The sequence below is a fragment of the Haliotis asinina genome, chromosome 12, assembly GCF_037392515.1.
Source record: "Haliotis asinina isolate JCU_RB_2024 chromosome 12, JCU_Hal_asi_v2, whole genome shotgun sequence".
Taxonomy (NCBI): domain Eukaryota; kingdom Metazoa; phylum Mollusca; class Gastropoda; order Lepetellida; family Haliotidae; genus Haliotis; species Haliotis asinina.
The window spans coordinates 4,751,939-4,769,282 of NC_090291.1; the positions used below are offsets into that span (position 1 = coordinate 4,751,939).

The 17,344-nt window shown below is 38.5% G+C and overlaps 1 protein-coding gene across 1 annotated transcript; it reads right to left on the bottom strand.

Moving 5' to 3' along the window:
* Positions 1-7,900: 7,900 nt before the first annotated feature.
* LOC137258782 (uncharacterized) lies at positions 7,901-15,675 on the bottom strand. Its single transcript, XM_067796469.1, has 3 exons — positions 15,534-15,675; positions 12,263-12,609; positions 7,901-10,547 (listed from the first exon to the last, which is right to left on the bottom strand). Exons 2-3 carry the CDS (start codon positions 12,543-12,545, stop codon positions 10,369-10,371), a joined length of 462 nt encoding a protein of 153 aa, XP_067652570.1. The 5' UTR covers positions 12,546-12,609; positions 15,534-15,675; the 3' UTR covers positions 7,901-10,368.
* Positions 15,676-17,344: the final 1,669 nt, after the last annotated feature.

The window sequence follows — 17,344 nt, forward strand, 5'->3', positions numbered from 1 at the left end:
GTGGATTGTCGAAAGGAGTGAGTATTAACCGCAGTATTTTAGCGATGTCTCGTTTGATAACAGACACGGTTGATTCAGCCACATGCACTAACGTACACTGAAATACTGGCTCAAAATGTCTGTATCTAGGTTTTAACTGTATTCTACTTACTCCTCTAGCTACCGCCCCTACCAGAACTCGATGGAGCGCAAGAAAAGGGTATGTTGAGATTGGCGCATATAGGAGTCAGCTGATAAACAAGGCTGATAAACAAATGATTTTTTTTTGGTTTCGATCAATGTCCTTTTTTCTGTTTGGCGCTGCCCATTCTTCCTATGTGGCGTTGATATTTATAAACGTTCGAATCTGGACCAGGGAAACCAGTGACTGGGATAATGAACATCGACCTACGCAACTGGGTTAGGAGTGAGTGAGAGTAAAGTTTTAACTTTATTCCAGTAATATCAAGACTGCGGACAACTTGGATAGGATGTCATGCAACAGTTAACCGAATCATTGATTCTGACCACCCGATCCCGTTAGTCGACGTTTCAGACAAGCATGGGTTGCTGAAAGATATAGGTGTATAGACCCTACACTAGTACACCTATATGTCTTTCTAACACAGTTTCTAAGAGATACCCGGTCTACCCGGTCTACCCGGGGTAGAACAGGCCTTCAGCAACCCATGCTTGCCATTAAAGGCGGCCATGCTTGTCGTAAGAGGCGGCTGACGGGATCGGGTGGTCAGGTTTGCTGACTTGGTTGACACGTCATCAGTTCCCAGTTGCGTAGATCGATGCTTATGTTGTTGATGACTGCATTGTCTGGTCCAGACTCGATTATTTACAGACCTCCGCTATGTAGCTGGAATATTGCCGAGTGCGGCGTAAACCTAAACTCACTCACTCATTCTAAGCGATGCAAGTACTAGTGTTGGGTCTATACACCTATATGTCTTTCTAACACCGTTTCTAAGCACTACAAGCCACTGTCGGCATACATATACATATTTCATTAATTTATTCTGTACACCTATTTAAAATGCAAGGTACATTCCATTTAGTGCATGTGGATTTAGGAAATAAATGCACGTATTCCTTTCACAACGGATTTCGTGATTTCGTGCAAACAGCCAATTTCTGCAACCGTTTTAGACGATGTGCACGTGAACACGTAAAATTTGAAACTTACAGTCAAACATGTCGGTGTGCTGCTGTGTATTTCACAAAATCAGGCTGAAACTTGGCCTGATATGTCACGCCAGGAACTGCAGTTAAATCATTAATTAAAAGTCGTCGTCATACACTTCCTTTTTATTTGTCTTAATTGTTTTCATCATTCCTCGGTGTAGAATTTAACTGGGGTATTTTCTTGTCACATATGCCCTGTCAGAGTGAGGAGTGAGTTTTGTTTTACGCCGCACTCGGCAATATTACAGCTATATGACGGCGGTCTGCACGTAAATATTCGATAACCCAGGGACCAACGTCATGAGCATCGATCTGCGCAACTGGGAACCGATGACACGTGTCAACCAAGTTAGCGAGCCTGACCACCCGATCTCGTTAGTCGCCTCATACGACAAGCATGGATTTCTGAAGGCCAATATTTTGACCCTTCTTGTATATACGGATATGTCCTGTCAAAACCGCTACAACTATTCTGGTGAACTGTTGGTATGTACAGAATACGAAAGTTTTACTCTTTCAGATAGACAGGTGCTGTACAGAAACTCTGTGACGTCATCTTGTCAAAACCGGATCTGTTCGTACTGGCATGGAGACACTTCCCATTGAACAATGCCATGTTGAAAACACGAACATCGTAGCAACCACGTTGCAATATTTCCTTAGTGTCAACAATTATGTTCATCATGTTTGATACTAATGACATTTATTAAAATACTGCAGTAAATAAAAGTTAAATATCCTTACAAAATATTCCACCTTTGACCTTTGTAAAATCTGGAGGATCTGTTATCTCTAGGTGTCTGTTACTGCATTTGTTTGAAAGCTGGTTGTTGGTTCACAAGGCATCAGTAAGTTTGGGCATATCTTCACGGGGAATCAATATAATTCACAGATCAGTAAACTAAGAAACTGTTCTCCGACTCTGTTAAGTAGGATTCATTAACTCTGCTATGGAACCTTTCATTGTTTAGTTTGGTGATGATGATTTGTATGGAGAAGAATGTATGTGTAATTATGTACAAAGTAAGTGGACCCACTCACCATCTGTCTCTGTATGTCATGTACAAAATCAATAGTAACCCTACCATAAAACTGATGTCCTTCCTACCGCCCTACACTCCCCCACCCTCCAACACACACACACCTATCTCAAAATCATCATAATCAACCATCCCCACCCAAAGCTATCAGTTATGTACTGTTTCAAACTATGGACATGTTAACTGTGGGTCTGTTACCTTGAGATCTGTACATCAGGTATCAGTAATGTGTTTGTAAATAAGGTATCTGTTATAATTGAGGATCTGTAAACTTGGACCCACCCTGTTAGATATTGGGATCCATACAATGTGGGAATATGTTAGTGATGTAAATTGTAGTTGAAAAAAAAACACACAGCTGAGTTGATGCTTGTCATGCAAAGAAACAAGTACGCACACACTTCTATTCATAAAACTGTACATTGTATTTAATCAATAGTCACAATTACCAACAAACACATACACAATAGCAATCTTATCCTGAAAATTGTAAATAACAAACATTTCATTTTATTAAACGCTAAAATATATCATGAATGTATATACATATAAATGCTTCTAAAACACTCCATATCTTTTATGTACACAAATAAAATGACCTTTTCACTTATTAGTTAGATATATAAAAGAATAAATGTTTTCCACACTTTCAGAAATGGCATGCAGTGAGAAGCAGCACACTGGCCTGCAACACATGCATTATTTGATGATAGTACAAAGCCACTTATATATTAAAATATTGCCGTGTCACATCAATATCTAAACTCCGATAGATTACCGGTATGTCAAGAGAATACATGTATGAGTATCTCATATTTGCATATTATATGGTTTTAGTAAATGTATTGCTACATTTATACACAGTGTAACAAGAAAACTGTGATTCCTGAAAGCTCTGACAAATTTCATACACAACAGTTGAATAGTCAGGAAATAAATACACATTGGTGGGCATTTTCAGCATTTGACTGAGTAGACACTCTCTATATATAACAGCTACAACACTATTACAAAAACGTTATCCATGAATTGTGTCAACTTTGATATTTGTAATTAGTAATTACTTATATATAATAGAGAGGATAAGTATTGAATGAGGCTGACTTAAAGATTTGGAGACAACATATGCTGTTTATGCTGCAATCAGCAATACTCCAGCTAAATGGTGACGGTCTGTGAATAATCTAGTCTGGACCAGACAATCCAGTGATTAACATCATCATTAAGCACCAAATGTCCACCAAGTCAATGAAACTGGCAACCCAATCCTGTTAGTCATCTGTGATGATAAAAAAGTCAGGAAAATACCTCTAAATACGTTCAAGCGTATGATGTTACAAAAATGATGCTTGCTGTTTGTCTCCTATATATGTGGTAAACTATTGCACGCCTTAGTCTGTGTCTCTGGATAGAACTTAATGAGTCTACACAGAAGCAACTTTCATCCTTCTTCATTCAGTGAACATGACCCAAGCAGCTCAACCTATTCATGTACCTCAACAAACCAATAACCACCCACACTCCTTTGTCTGCATAATATCTGCAGTTGATATTTTTGATTCATTACACCATGGAGCAAAGAACAATAGGAAATATTCAAGATGGATGATTTTGACCTTAGTAATGTCTGCTGGTGAGAACCTCTTCAAAACTATTGCATTAATGTATATATCAGATACAATGTCATATAAACCCATTGTCTAGATCTCACCTTCATAGTAATGCCAACAACTTGAGTATATGTTCATGTAATTTTGAAATTAACTCAAGGTTTCATCAGGTAACTCTGAGATTTCCTCCATGCAACATTGAGATCAGCAATCAGTAAATTTTATACCATGGACATACAACACTAAAATGGATGCTCCTGACAGCTCAGACACACCAGTACCATAGTAACAACCAGGTAACTGGTCCAAACCAAGGCCTAACAACAAACTACACCAACACTTATCTGATTAGATTTGATTTGATTTCATTTTAATGCATGATTCTCAATTATATGGGATATATTTTTAAAATGATTATCAGGTCAGAAAATGTAGATGAAAAGAAATTACGCATCATAAGGTTCAATTTATAAATGTTGTAATGAGTTAATATTTCGTGTGTAAACTGTGTTCAAAAGGTTGCCAGGCTATTGCTGCCTACTAATAACACAGAGGAAAATATAACTAAACTACATGACTAAGTCACTTTACATACTTATTTCAAATGAGAATATTTACAATTCTCAGGGTTCATCTGTTGGCAAGGTTTATAAAGATCCTGAAAAAAAGATTAAACTTACAAGTTCAGGTATCTTCCATTTCTGAAGATGATGAGATTCTCTCAGCTCCTTTCTATTTTACAAGCAAATGTATTTACAGAAAGGAATCATGAATTTCCATATCACAGACTAAACAAAATTCTACAGATTTGTGACCAATCATATCATTCGTTGCCCTTGGTGATCAGGAGGTCTTGATACTTGAGGCCAAACATGTGAATGTAGTATATAAGCGGAAATAAGCATGTACAATAGTGTTAATTCATATTAATAACTTTGACAAGTTTGACCTCCTGATCACCAACATCATCAATGATAAACAATGGACGTACCTCTGGCTACAAGACAATGATGTAATAAACTGGCTATGGAGAGACTGGTCTTAGAACTGCATCATCATATCAAATTTCCTGCAACAGTTCTCCACGCACTCCCACCTCTGGACATGTTGCATATTTTACGACTCCTATGATACCCTCTAATAGTGTACTGGGCCAATAACAACTTTACAATGTCTTTCACCAGAGACCATATACTGGTATATGATCTCTGCTTTTACCCATGTATGTGAAAAACAGATCTATCATGTTTGAGATTATCATACTGAGATTATCAAGTCAAGCACACAGAGAAAACACACCGGTATGGAATGTAAGTTCAGTTGACACGGAAAGCAGTGGAACAGTAAAGCTACATAATATCCACATGTACAGACACATCAGTGCTCCCTGTACACATGGATGGATGGATGGACACCTGGTTTAAATCCACTAGTGACATCACTGTCTATTGTCTTGCTAGCTTCTCCTTTTACCATGTGAACCTCTCCAGGCAGTTTCACATGTATTCTCCAAGATATAAGTCTTTAGCCTAAGGAAATGGGCTTGTGCCTATCAGCCCTGCCCAGTTTCCCTCTGTTAGAGGCTTACATTTTCAAACAAAACTTCAGAGTATTGTTCCGTCACGTACGAACCCTCAAGGAGATGTTTCTGTTCCTCATGCACAGAGAGTATGAACTGACTGAGACAGTTTACAAAGAATCCTGTTAGTTCTATTCTTGATGCTTGTCTATGAATTTTTAGGAAAAAAAACCATAAAGTCTCCCAAGACATTAGTCGCCAGGTTTTCAAAATAAACCACCCAAAACACAAAAAATCTGCTTTTCACTTGAAAAATACCGGATGTACTGAATGATGTGATTTGCATACAAAAATCGTTGCTAGCCCTTCCTGACTGTCAGAGAAAGAGATTTTGGGTGTTGACCAAAACAACATCTTGTCTGAAACCATCCAAAACTGATGAATATTTAATGAATATTGAAATGTGTGTTTGCTAAGTGTCACTGGTGATATATCCTTGGGATATGCACATTAAATGAAACACCAAGAACAAGTGGGATTGGCCTCAGCTCAAAACATACCATGCGTGCACTTGTTTCACTGTTCCAACTACTCCACTTACCCCTTATAATACAAACTAATAATACTGATTAGAAAATATGACTGATTGTTAAACAACTCTTATCCCAAGTTAAATAAAATTCTGAGATTTAAATCTTCAGTTGGCAAGGTAAAATTATGAAGATTATTCAAATTATTTCAATTTTTATGATTTATTGTTCTGTTTACGGTGAAACTTATTGCTACATTTGCACTGCAAACTGACTATAATTGGACATTTTCCTGAAGACTGTATACAAACATTTAGTGTATGGCAGAATCTCACACCCCTGCAAAGAATACCACATATATGAGATGTATAATTTACAAGGCATATTTTGAGGCAAGACTGACTCGGCATTAGTCACAATAAGTGAATATTCATGATATATTTATCCATATGAATAAGCTTAAAGGGGCACTGATGCAGAGCGAATAATGTTTCTCGCCAACAGTCTAATTATGAAACCAAGCTGCAAATTGGTCAGCATCCGCTCCCTTGACTGTGACGGACACAGGGACTGGGCTCCTGTCCACATTAGCAAAAATCATACATAAACTTTAGTAGCTACCCTGGTTTATTATCTATGATAATAAAACACACAGTTGACATATTTGAATTCGTAAACTAAAAACAACGACTTTGCCATTGGTAGAGAAATCTGAAAATTTTCTTAGGTAAAAAAAAATGATTACACGTATTTACCCAAGTACACAGCAAATGCCAGTATGTATTTCTTATGTAACAACGATGATCCGTTGGTATCCTCAAAACAGTTTCGGCCCATAAGTGTTTTCAGGGTGCATGCGACACAGAGATTACATCTTCCTTGCAGTAACTCGCGTTTGATGGTAATGATAATGATAATGATAATAATTCACTTATATAGCGCTTAGTATCCATCTGACTAGTTGCTCACTGGACACTCTAATCAGAATCTGATTATCATTACCCCGCATAACCCAAGCTGCCTCTTAGGCGCTAGAAGGTTATAGTCACAGGACTCTATCTCACCGGGTACCCATTTTCTGCTGGGCGAACAGAGGCAAATTTGAACAAACTCACTTGCCTAGGGTGAGACCACATGTTTTCCATGTGCTTCGTTGTGGGGCAGGACCAAAGTCCTAGAAACTCTCAGGAGTTAAACTGCCAAACACAGCCACCCATCCAAGGACTGTCCGAGCTCGACGGTGTTTAACTTCAACTGACGGTGACCTGAGCACAACGCACAGGACCACTCACCACCACCTACACATGTTATTTGTCACCATTCACTTGATGGTAGGTTAATGAATTCATAACAGGTATAATTAGTGGTAACACCACTCAGGTTACTCAACAAGGGTTCCCATTTTGCATCTCTCCTGTCTTGAGTAAATACTCAACATTCTAAATTAAGGTCTGCAGTGGCAAATGTATTGTATGTTATGTAATATGTGCGTGTAAGTGATGCAAGAGGGTTTATCAGTTGAGTTACAAAAACATCGATCAAAGGATTACCCGATAACACACTGATTGATTAATTACTTCCACAGCGGATTTGTCAAAAAGGCAGTGTTTATGTGTGTGGATTTACTAATCTATAGTGACTACATCCTGTCGTAAAGTGTGAGTGTAAAAAGATCCTCCCTTCAAAGAATTAACCACCATTGCATTGATTGATTGACTGCTCATTATTGATTAACTAAATTACTTCGAATGGCGGACATCATACAATTAGTTGCCAGGTGTGCTATCTTGGGTGACCAAATTGACAGGTTTATCAGGTTTTAGCCAATGTGAAAGACCTGAAACGATGTGTCACTTTTTCGCAAATTAGACTGTTGTAAGACACATGACATAGAGCAGGATTATTTTCCAGCTGCAGACGAATGGAATATCATTCTTTTATGTGGATATTGATGGATACATTCCTGAATGAGGTAACAGCCTGACATTGTTGCTATAACTTTAGTCTCTTTTAAACTTAATATCTGCATTTTGTTTTAATTTATTCGTTGAAGCATTCCTGTATTATGGAAAACATGCACTAGGTTGTGAATAGCGGCTGTGTGAAATATGATTCACGTTGGCAATCTATACAATGTTTAGATATTAGTCATGTCATACATTCACTATAAGTGTAAGCAGACCGAGTGTTTTTTAATAACTTTCAAAATACATACAAATGTATCAAGAAACTAATTATGGTTATAAGACAAACTATTAATACGTACACTGACTTCTTTATTTTTCAGTCCTAACCATTTTTTTTACCACTGGCAGATGATTAACTTCAAAGTGTTTCATTTGTTTTCATAATAATGACTTCATCTTTGTTGGTCAGTCTATACTTAAACTATCAATTGTGCATATGGGTGGTGCAGCAGAGGTCACGAACCAGTCACAAATTCTGGAATATCATCCGGGTACTCACGGGAAAAACACAATAACAAAAGAAACAACCAGTCCACGGAAATTGCCCCACATCAGTGCCCCTCTAAGATTCAATTGTTGCCTCATTCAAACATGATACAGTAGAGGATTCCAACTGGCTTTGTTTCAGCTAAATCTTTGCAGATAATCTCTTTATCTTTTTATGAGTTAAGTTTGAAGTCTTGACCTTTATGTATTTCATGATAAACAGTACAAATATGTACATGAGTTTTATGTAGGTTACTGATCCGAAATTGTAAACTGAAAATGTGCACATTAAGGAATTCAATCAATTTACATCTATCACTCACCAGTACAATTAACTTTTGTGTCAGCGAATACGGGAAATCTCACAACAATGGAAATGACACTCACTTGAAAACTAAGTTCTAAATCCCACTTATCTCTATCAGTAACTGCATGCATCAGCTAAGTCCTACTTACCTCTATCAGCAGCTGCATGCATTGCCAAAGTCCTCCTTATCTCTATCAGCAACTGCATCCATCCCCAGTAATCCAGGGACATACATATCACCATCCCTTTATATACCATAGATATATTTACAGCATTGTTTTGATTCGCAACATAAAAGGAAAACAAAAAGCTGTCCAGTTACACAGTGGTCCTGCCCTTTCACGCTTTAAACAAGCAATGATATTAGCATCATTCAACACACTTTACGGAGTACACTGTGTGAGTTTAGTTTTAAGCCACTTTTAGCAATATTCCAGCAATAACATGGCAGGGGACACCAGAAATTGTGTTCACACATTTTTACCACATGGGGAATCATACCCTGGTCTTGAGCATGATGAGCGAGTGATTTACCATGCTGTGTAAGATCCAAACACAACAAAGTTGATATTTTGCAATATTCTCATTGCCAAGGCTACCAAACGTCAGTGCCACTGTTTAGCAGTTGTGAAAACCATCACACTAAGATGATTGTAAGCCTATGTTTCTATATAGGAGGGCTGAAATAACTTATCGGCCCACAAGGCTTTCTGATAAAACCTCTCAAACGTGTAAACGTTTGAACTCTTCTTTTGTACATCAACTTCAATGATTCTTAACATCCAACATTTTCATTTTAAAAAGAACCTTTTCATGGAATTAGCTGGGAAGTCATTATGGTACATATCAATTATATTTCACTTGAAAATAAGTAAAACTGACAACAAAGTATTCTAATAATATTTTGATTTTCCTCACATAAATATCACTCTATTTACCCATTGGAAATGAAACATGAAAGACTATCACAGATCATTCTATGTTACAGCTGATTGTATATACAGGGACCGAGTGGAAATGGTGAAAGTTTAACATTGCTTAGAGATAATTATCAGTTGTGACATGAGAAATATCAGCCATTTTTAGGGATTGGTCATTTAATATTATTGTGGGATCAGCTTGTTTTTCTCTGTGCCTTCTTCACCTTCTTTAAAAATGATAAATCCCCTACACTCTGGTATTCAAACTTTCTGATCCTTTTTAATATTAACAACGACAAGTATGGCCGACTGTTGTCAGATTATCTGTTAACGTTAACAACATGATGTCTATTAGAAACAAGAATTATTTGATTTAAGATCTATATTGTGAGATGGACAGAATAAATATCACCTGGCATGATTTTCTAAAATTGTACCACTAGTAATTCACACTGGAATGTTCTTTCATACTTAGTTCTATAATCACAGTATTGAAATTATAATAACAATGAAACATTAAATACTAACAAACATTTTAAATTCAAATTCACATGAAATAAAACTAGTGACCATTTAAGTTTGATACCTTAAAACCACAACAGCAGGGCATTAAAACTGTATACAAACAATGAAAACATTTTGTTGTGAAAGACATGTTGACTCATAACCCACACAGCAATAACAAACACTTAATAAACGTACACCTCTGACATGACCACCTTTTGCATGCAAGAGATATCTCCCATTGGTCCATGTCTCCATCACTGATGTTCTTACTCTTAGAATACCTAGAAGTGACAGAACAGGAAGGTGATGTTAACTTGACTGTGAGTTGGCTCCCCTTGGTGGCCTTGACCTTCTATTGTGGCGGCCAGGTCTGTTGGGTGAAGGGATGTCTCTGTGTAGATTAGGTGGCTCGGCGGACGATGTGGATGGTGACACTGGCTCCCAAGTTACTCGACCTGCTACTGGAATGTTGTTGTAGGCACTGACACCTTGGAATACAAAACAGACGATTGTCAGAGCTAAACTTGACATCTCAGGTGGGTGAAATGGGATGGTTTCCCCATCCAGTGCTGTATGTGAGACACTGAGTTTAGTTTTATGTTGTTTTCAGCTTATTCCAGCAATATGAGAGAAGGGGACACCAGCAATGGTCTTCACACTTCGAACCCATGTGTCGAATCAAACCCAATTCTTTGCTGTGATGAGCGAATGCTTTAACTACTAGGCTATGGAACTGAAACCAATGATATATGTGTCTGTATGACTGCAGATGCTTACCCCAACGTGTAACAGGGTTACAGTGCCAGCTGGTAGCATGCTAAAATCTAACATGGATGCTTCATTCCCTCAAGTTTATACTGAATCTGACCTTGACTGTCTTTTTTAATCTCCTTACTTGACTTCCTGTTTAACATCACTGCACTCAGCATTATTCCAGTTACATTGAAGCTGACTGTACATATCACGTTTGTTCAGACAATCCAGTGATCAACAGCATCAGCCACAATCTAAGCCATTGGGATAAGATAATGTGAGTCAACCAAGTCAGTGAGTCTGACCACCCAGTACTGCTAGTCGCCTCTTACGACAAGCATGTGTGGAACAGAGAAGTAACAAAGACCATCTTTGAACATTAATTGGCATTATGTTCCATGGTATTGTCTGTCTCACAGTCCCTGAATCAATTTGTATTCCCCTCTGTATCTTGAAACTGTTACTAACCCAAAATGGATTTAGCCAGACTAGACACCAAAATATGATGAATTTACTCAGATGTATGGAAAATCTAAAAATTTTATCAGATCACTGGGTTGGCTATCTGTAAATTCCAATTCCAAACCTAGCTCGTCTCAGATAGTCAGACGTGCCTTATTTCATACACAGCAAATGAACTAAATACAAGTTAAGCAAGTCTAGATACTTATCAGGGTTAGGATGTTGCAGCTAACCGAAGCTCTGTTTCAATAGAAGTGAAGCTATTTGTTTCGATCAATCAGTCTTAAATGAAAAGGGAAACTGATAAAGTGAGTGCCACTTCACAGCAGTGTTCCTTTATATATTCTCAGATTTCCTCCCACAGCGCTATTCAAAGCTAGGAGTAAAAACTGAAGGATATTAAAGGAATGCCTGAATTTTCCCATCTTCCCTAATATTTTTTCTCAGTATATATACCTTAAGAGACTAACAAAATGCAACACAACTAAATGGTTTAGATGATAAAGTCAATGATGAAACTTCACCTCAAGTCATCTGTGTACATTGACTGGTAAAGAATTTAACTGCTGGTTGTACTAACCAAGACTTTAGCGGTATCATGCCACAGATAATCATTAATACAACTTTCAGGCATATTATACGGCTCCTGATACATATACATTAGCTGTTTGTTTTACCCATTGCCGGGCAGGGAATACAAGTACCATGTTTTAATGCCTTTTGGTATGACATGGCTGAAAATCAAACTGCTCTCCTGGCGGGTGCTCTAACTACTACACCATGGAAGCAGTTTAAGAATGTGTATAGATAAACAGGTGCACAAGCTGGGGATGTTACACCAGGTAGTAACACTGCATCATGTCACTATTGGTTTGCTTGTATTTTCCATGTAAATATCTAAATATCAGTTGGGCATGTGATTTTGTTTGCAAGTTCTACACCAATATGCAGTTAAATCTGGGTGTCTCTAAATTCACTGGTGACTTACTAGCTCCCATGATGCCAGCTGAGACAGTAGGGATATCGTCCATCCTTTGTCCCTGGCGTGCACGTCTGCGTTTACGTAAGGCACGGAAAATGACCAGGAGTGTGAGAAGCAACACGACTGCTAGAATGGCGACTGTGACGGCTGCCACCGTGTCGGTGATGGGTGTGTCATCCCCTGGCACCATAACCTGGTCGCCACTACCCACATCGCCACCATCGTCAGTTGTTGTTGTGGCTGTAGCTGCTGCTGTTGTGACCTGCACATCATCTTCAAACTTGGTCATTCTGTCTCATCCTCGTCGTCTGCAACATCTGCTACAGGTGGTTCTTGTTGCTTTCAAATGGTTACTGTAAAGTAAGGCATTACCATGCTATATCATTTCAGGGACCATTCATACTTTATGGCTGGAGGTGAGGGTGATTGTCACCCATTTTGCTCTAGGGATGGGGCAGAGGTGTCATCAGTTTTGTACACGTCTTTGAAGGGCATTTAGAAGTGAAATACATAAGAATGAAGATTTTTATCATGTTTATGGATATCAACTTCTTTATTATGAGAACACAAAGTTTCGGAGTTAATGCTTACTCCTTCATCAGGTGAATGAGAATGACGTAAAGAGCTATATTTATATGTACAGGTAAACAATAACAAAGTAACAAGTGGAATGAGTTTTGAAAACATTTTGTACCAAATTTGTTATAGAATGTGATAACCCAGTATATCTCTCAGTTGCTTCAGTGTTTCTTATGTTTAAATGAAGAAAACTACTATAACGTATGATACTACACCTTTTCTCTTCACCATTCACCTTTTTCCCCAAGTTTGTTTTGAGATATATATTATCTATGCATTGTTTTAGGGATTTTTATGTGTCTCGTAGGCTTGTAAAGGCCAAGCAGTTGCTTCACCTATGTGATTCTGAAGATTTTATATACCATGTACACATCCGCGTGACACAATAATAAACTATTTTCTTTCTCTCTCTCTGTACACTTGGGGGTGGGGGATACAATGACCACCATTTATTGACCACCTGATCCCGTTTGTCACCTCTTACTTCAAGGTGCTAGGTATAAACTAATTCCACAAACACCTTGAGTATACATCAACATGGTTGGAATAATCAAATAATCAAAGTGGAAAATGTCCCATCGCAGAGTGGCACCAAACAAATCCTTTATGAATTTTTTATTATGCAGTAATGTAAATGAAATGCACCAACAAAATACCTTTAAATGACACCAAGACCAATGTCCGGAGTCACACACTCTTATTGAGTGAATTGGGGGTATAGTCTAGGCTGGATGAGTATACTTTGGCCTGGTCCAGAATATACCTGGGGATTTAAACTGGGCCAGCCTATAGCTTACTGCGGGGTATGATGTGTTGGGGGGTATTCTGGGCTGTTACATCGGGTTCAATTGCCCACGTGGACTTAATGTGTGAAGCTCATGTCTGGTATGCTCCTGTGTGATATCGCTTAAAGCAGCATAACATTCACTGTCTGAACACTGTCTGAACACTGTCTGAACACTGTCTGAACAAGACAAACATGTTTGTACATTGTCAGTTTGTTTCATATATTAATTATTACATCAGACATCCAGTAATATGTTATACATACATAAAATGAATTGTGAAATTGTGTGTTTTACATACTTCTTGCTAAAACTTTACTTGTCCGTTATAACTGGTATCACACTATAATGAAATACACACTTTCTTAATGTCCTGCTGAGCATTCTCACAATCTGATTAACATTGAAGCATATCCTGTATTGTATTTTATTGTAAGGACTTGTCAGGAAATAGCTGTGATGCCTATTCCTGTTTTGTCTTTAATGTCCTACACTGATCATGCTGATAGAGCAGGCAGTGCACTTCAAACATAGTGCTCACAATAAATGACCAAACTCTGAAACTGTTTGGTCTGACCCCATCAGATGCAGATGAGTGGGTAAAGATCAAGTACAGGCTCTACAGATAGGATTTCCTGTTTGTCAGCTGGGGTTGGGGGTAGCCAGGGGCATTTACACACCAATGTTTGTTGTACAATACATGATAGGACACTCCTGCAGGGCATGACTTCAATACACTTACAAACATCTGTAAAATGATATTATGTAATGTATGTCCAAACAAGTGGATATTTTGCTACATGAAATCTGAGGAACAAAGCTACAGCTTGCAATCAGTTGACTGTACATCTGCTATATACCTGGAATTCCGCTGAGTGTGGCATTAAATGACCAACCATCCATCAGGGGTTCAAAATCATGTTTAAGAAAGTAACTTGTCCTGACTAATATTCCACTTGCCCTGATTGTTATGACATTATCATGATGATGTAATTATGAAAGAATAAATCAACATGGTACTTGATGTCAATGTTTAGTGGACTATTGATTTAGAAGTGACAAATAAGTGAGACATATAACTCTACTTCATTATCGTCGGGAAATTAAACAGCTACATTTTGAGCAGATATGAAATGAAATCAAAGTATATTGGCAGTTTGAAACCATAAGCAGAAATTATCTAGTAGTCAGTGGACAAGTAAGATACCATCATTTGATTGCCCTGAATGAAAACTGACTTGTCCTGGGTGTCTGGATTTGTAAAACTCTGCATCCATGATATACATGCTGTACTCGGTCACTTTAAATTAGTGTAATAAAAAAAACGTTGATGAAATAATATCAGAAAATATTAGCAATTTCATCTGAGTTAATAAGAGACCGTTCATAATTTACATGGCTTGGAGGGTGATGATAATGTACGCGTGTGTGTGACTGTGTGATTGAGTATGTGTGAGTATGTGTGTGTGTGTGTGTGTGTGTGAGAGAGTGAGTGTGTGTGCGTGTATGTGAGAGAGAGTGAGTGAGTGTGTGTGTGTGTGTGGAGGTGTGTTATGAAATTAGATTTTTCTTAAATCAAACGTTCACTCCGCTAAGATAATGACTGAGGAAAAAAATATAAAAATGCAAGATATTTATATTCTTAATGTTGTTATATATCATCTAGATCTATGTAACGCTGGGGTAGTGGATTGTATTATTTCAGACTGATAACAGAATAACAAAATATATTTACAGGTAAAATACCAGACGAGTATCGGAAAATATCTAGTTTGGATAACTTTTCACTTCTTGTCACCACGAATGATGACTTTCGTTTGACACCACCTCGTCACGACGTCAGTCCACTCATTATCTAACTTCGCACCTGAATATGTTTGTAATGGAGCTATTGTAACAGTTGCAACTCTTACCTCTAGTCGGATGTCGTAATGTCTTCCTGTCCTACATCCCTGCAATATATACACGTCCACACATTTATTAGTGATGAAAGTATTTCTGGTTCAGGAACACCAGTAATCAAAAGCCAGGTAAACCGGAAGTTCAAGTTACAACGCCATCTGTATACATAAAGTTTTCCAGCCGGTATCGACGTAGCAGACGACAATTGACGAACGCTGTGGATGACCAGGCGGACAAAATTTTGGAGCTGGCGCACAGGTATGGAGAGCTTTTATGTCAAATTTCCAAAGTTTGATATTGAAAATAACGTGATTGTATAATTCGGTTCTATTTCAAAAGTGCATCCTTGTTAAATATTATATGGATTATTTGAAGTACATTTTGACATACGTTTGAATCTTCTTGTTTAACTATCCACACAGAAATATTCCCGCTGACTGGTCTTTGAATAATCCTCTTTGGAAAAGATAATCCTGTGATTAAGAACCGGGGTCTCAGGTGTGTCGAGCGAACGCTTTAACCACTGGGCTACCCGACTGTAAATCATACTAAATGCAGAAACGTTGCTGTGGAGATAGTCGTGATCCTTTTTTTTCGGTCTCTTATGCTGCTCGCTAGGGCACTGCGCCTTGTTTTGTTCGCATGCAGTAAGATATGTTGCACCCGTCATACACTAAGCTTACATGTTTTTCTCTTAAAGCTTTCGCCAATGTATTGGGTATAAAGTGATGAAGATCGATATTTGTTGTATACCTCTGCATGCAGTACAGTCCTGGTATGAAAACACATGGTCTCGTATTGATGGGCACTCTTGTATTCTGCCTATATCTCATTCTGACTACAGATGTTGGTCATAACTGTGTAGACAGAATCAGAAAGCGATAGACAAGACTTGACCCCACCTCCCCAGAAGAAAAAATGGAAGAGCTTGATTGTTCTGTCTTGTTTGTTTTTTACTTACTATTAATTTGTTTTCTCTATTACTTATATTTCAACCCGACTGCTTTCTCTCTCTATCCCTTTGTGCATTTAAATTACCTACAACGTGGGCATGATATGTAAACTCAGTTATTTGTACCATTGCTGCTTTGGCTGGTTTACAGAGAGTTGAGTTGTCACTTCCCAGGCTGGAGGCCAGCAGGTCTTGTAAGAAGAGGGTTCAGGTATCGCCTGAACAACCGCAGAAAGTGAGTCACTGGAAATGTGCCTTTACCAACTGTCATGGAAAGGTAAACACTGTTGATCGCACTTCGAAACTCATCGACTATGCAGAGTGCCGACACCCTATTCATGTATGGGAACCGGCTGTGTGCTGTTCACTGTCTCTCCACCATGTTCCGTTGCGTTTATCCTAATGCCTAACTGACAAATAGTGACCTACATAAGGCTGTACCAGCCACTGAAGAATGTTGTCCATACTGTAACAGGTGCCTATCTGGATCCATCTACCATTCAGACCGACTTTGGACTTCCTGCCATTCAAGCAATCGGGACTGTCTTCCCCAGCTCTGATCTACGAGAATGTATCCTGCGGAAAATTCAAACCCAAGGCCTGGTTCGACAGTATAGATCGAGAGGATCCTGCTGTCCAAACTGAAGCCCGAAGAGCTGTCTGTGTGCCACTGCTCCCTCTAGATCAGGTTCAGGATGCCTGGGTTGAAATTCTCGACTAGAGACTGGACACCCCCTTGTACAGGACTTCTGAGACTACGCGATGAATACCTGGCGGACGATGATGTTCTATTCCACAAGTCCATGTGGACACAAGTCCAATATGGTAACGCAGGTCACACACCAACGCTGACTTGGAGGACTGGCACAC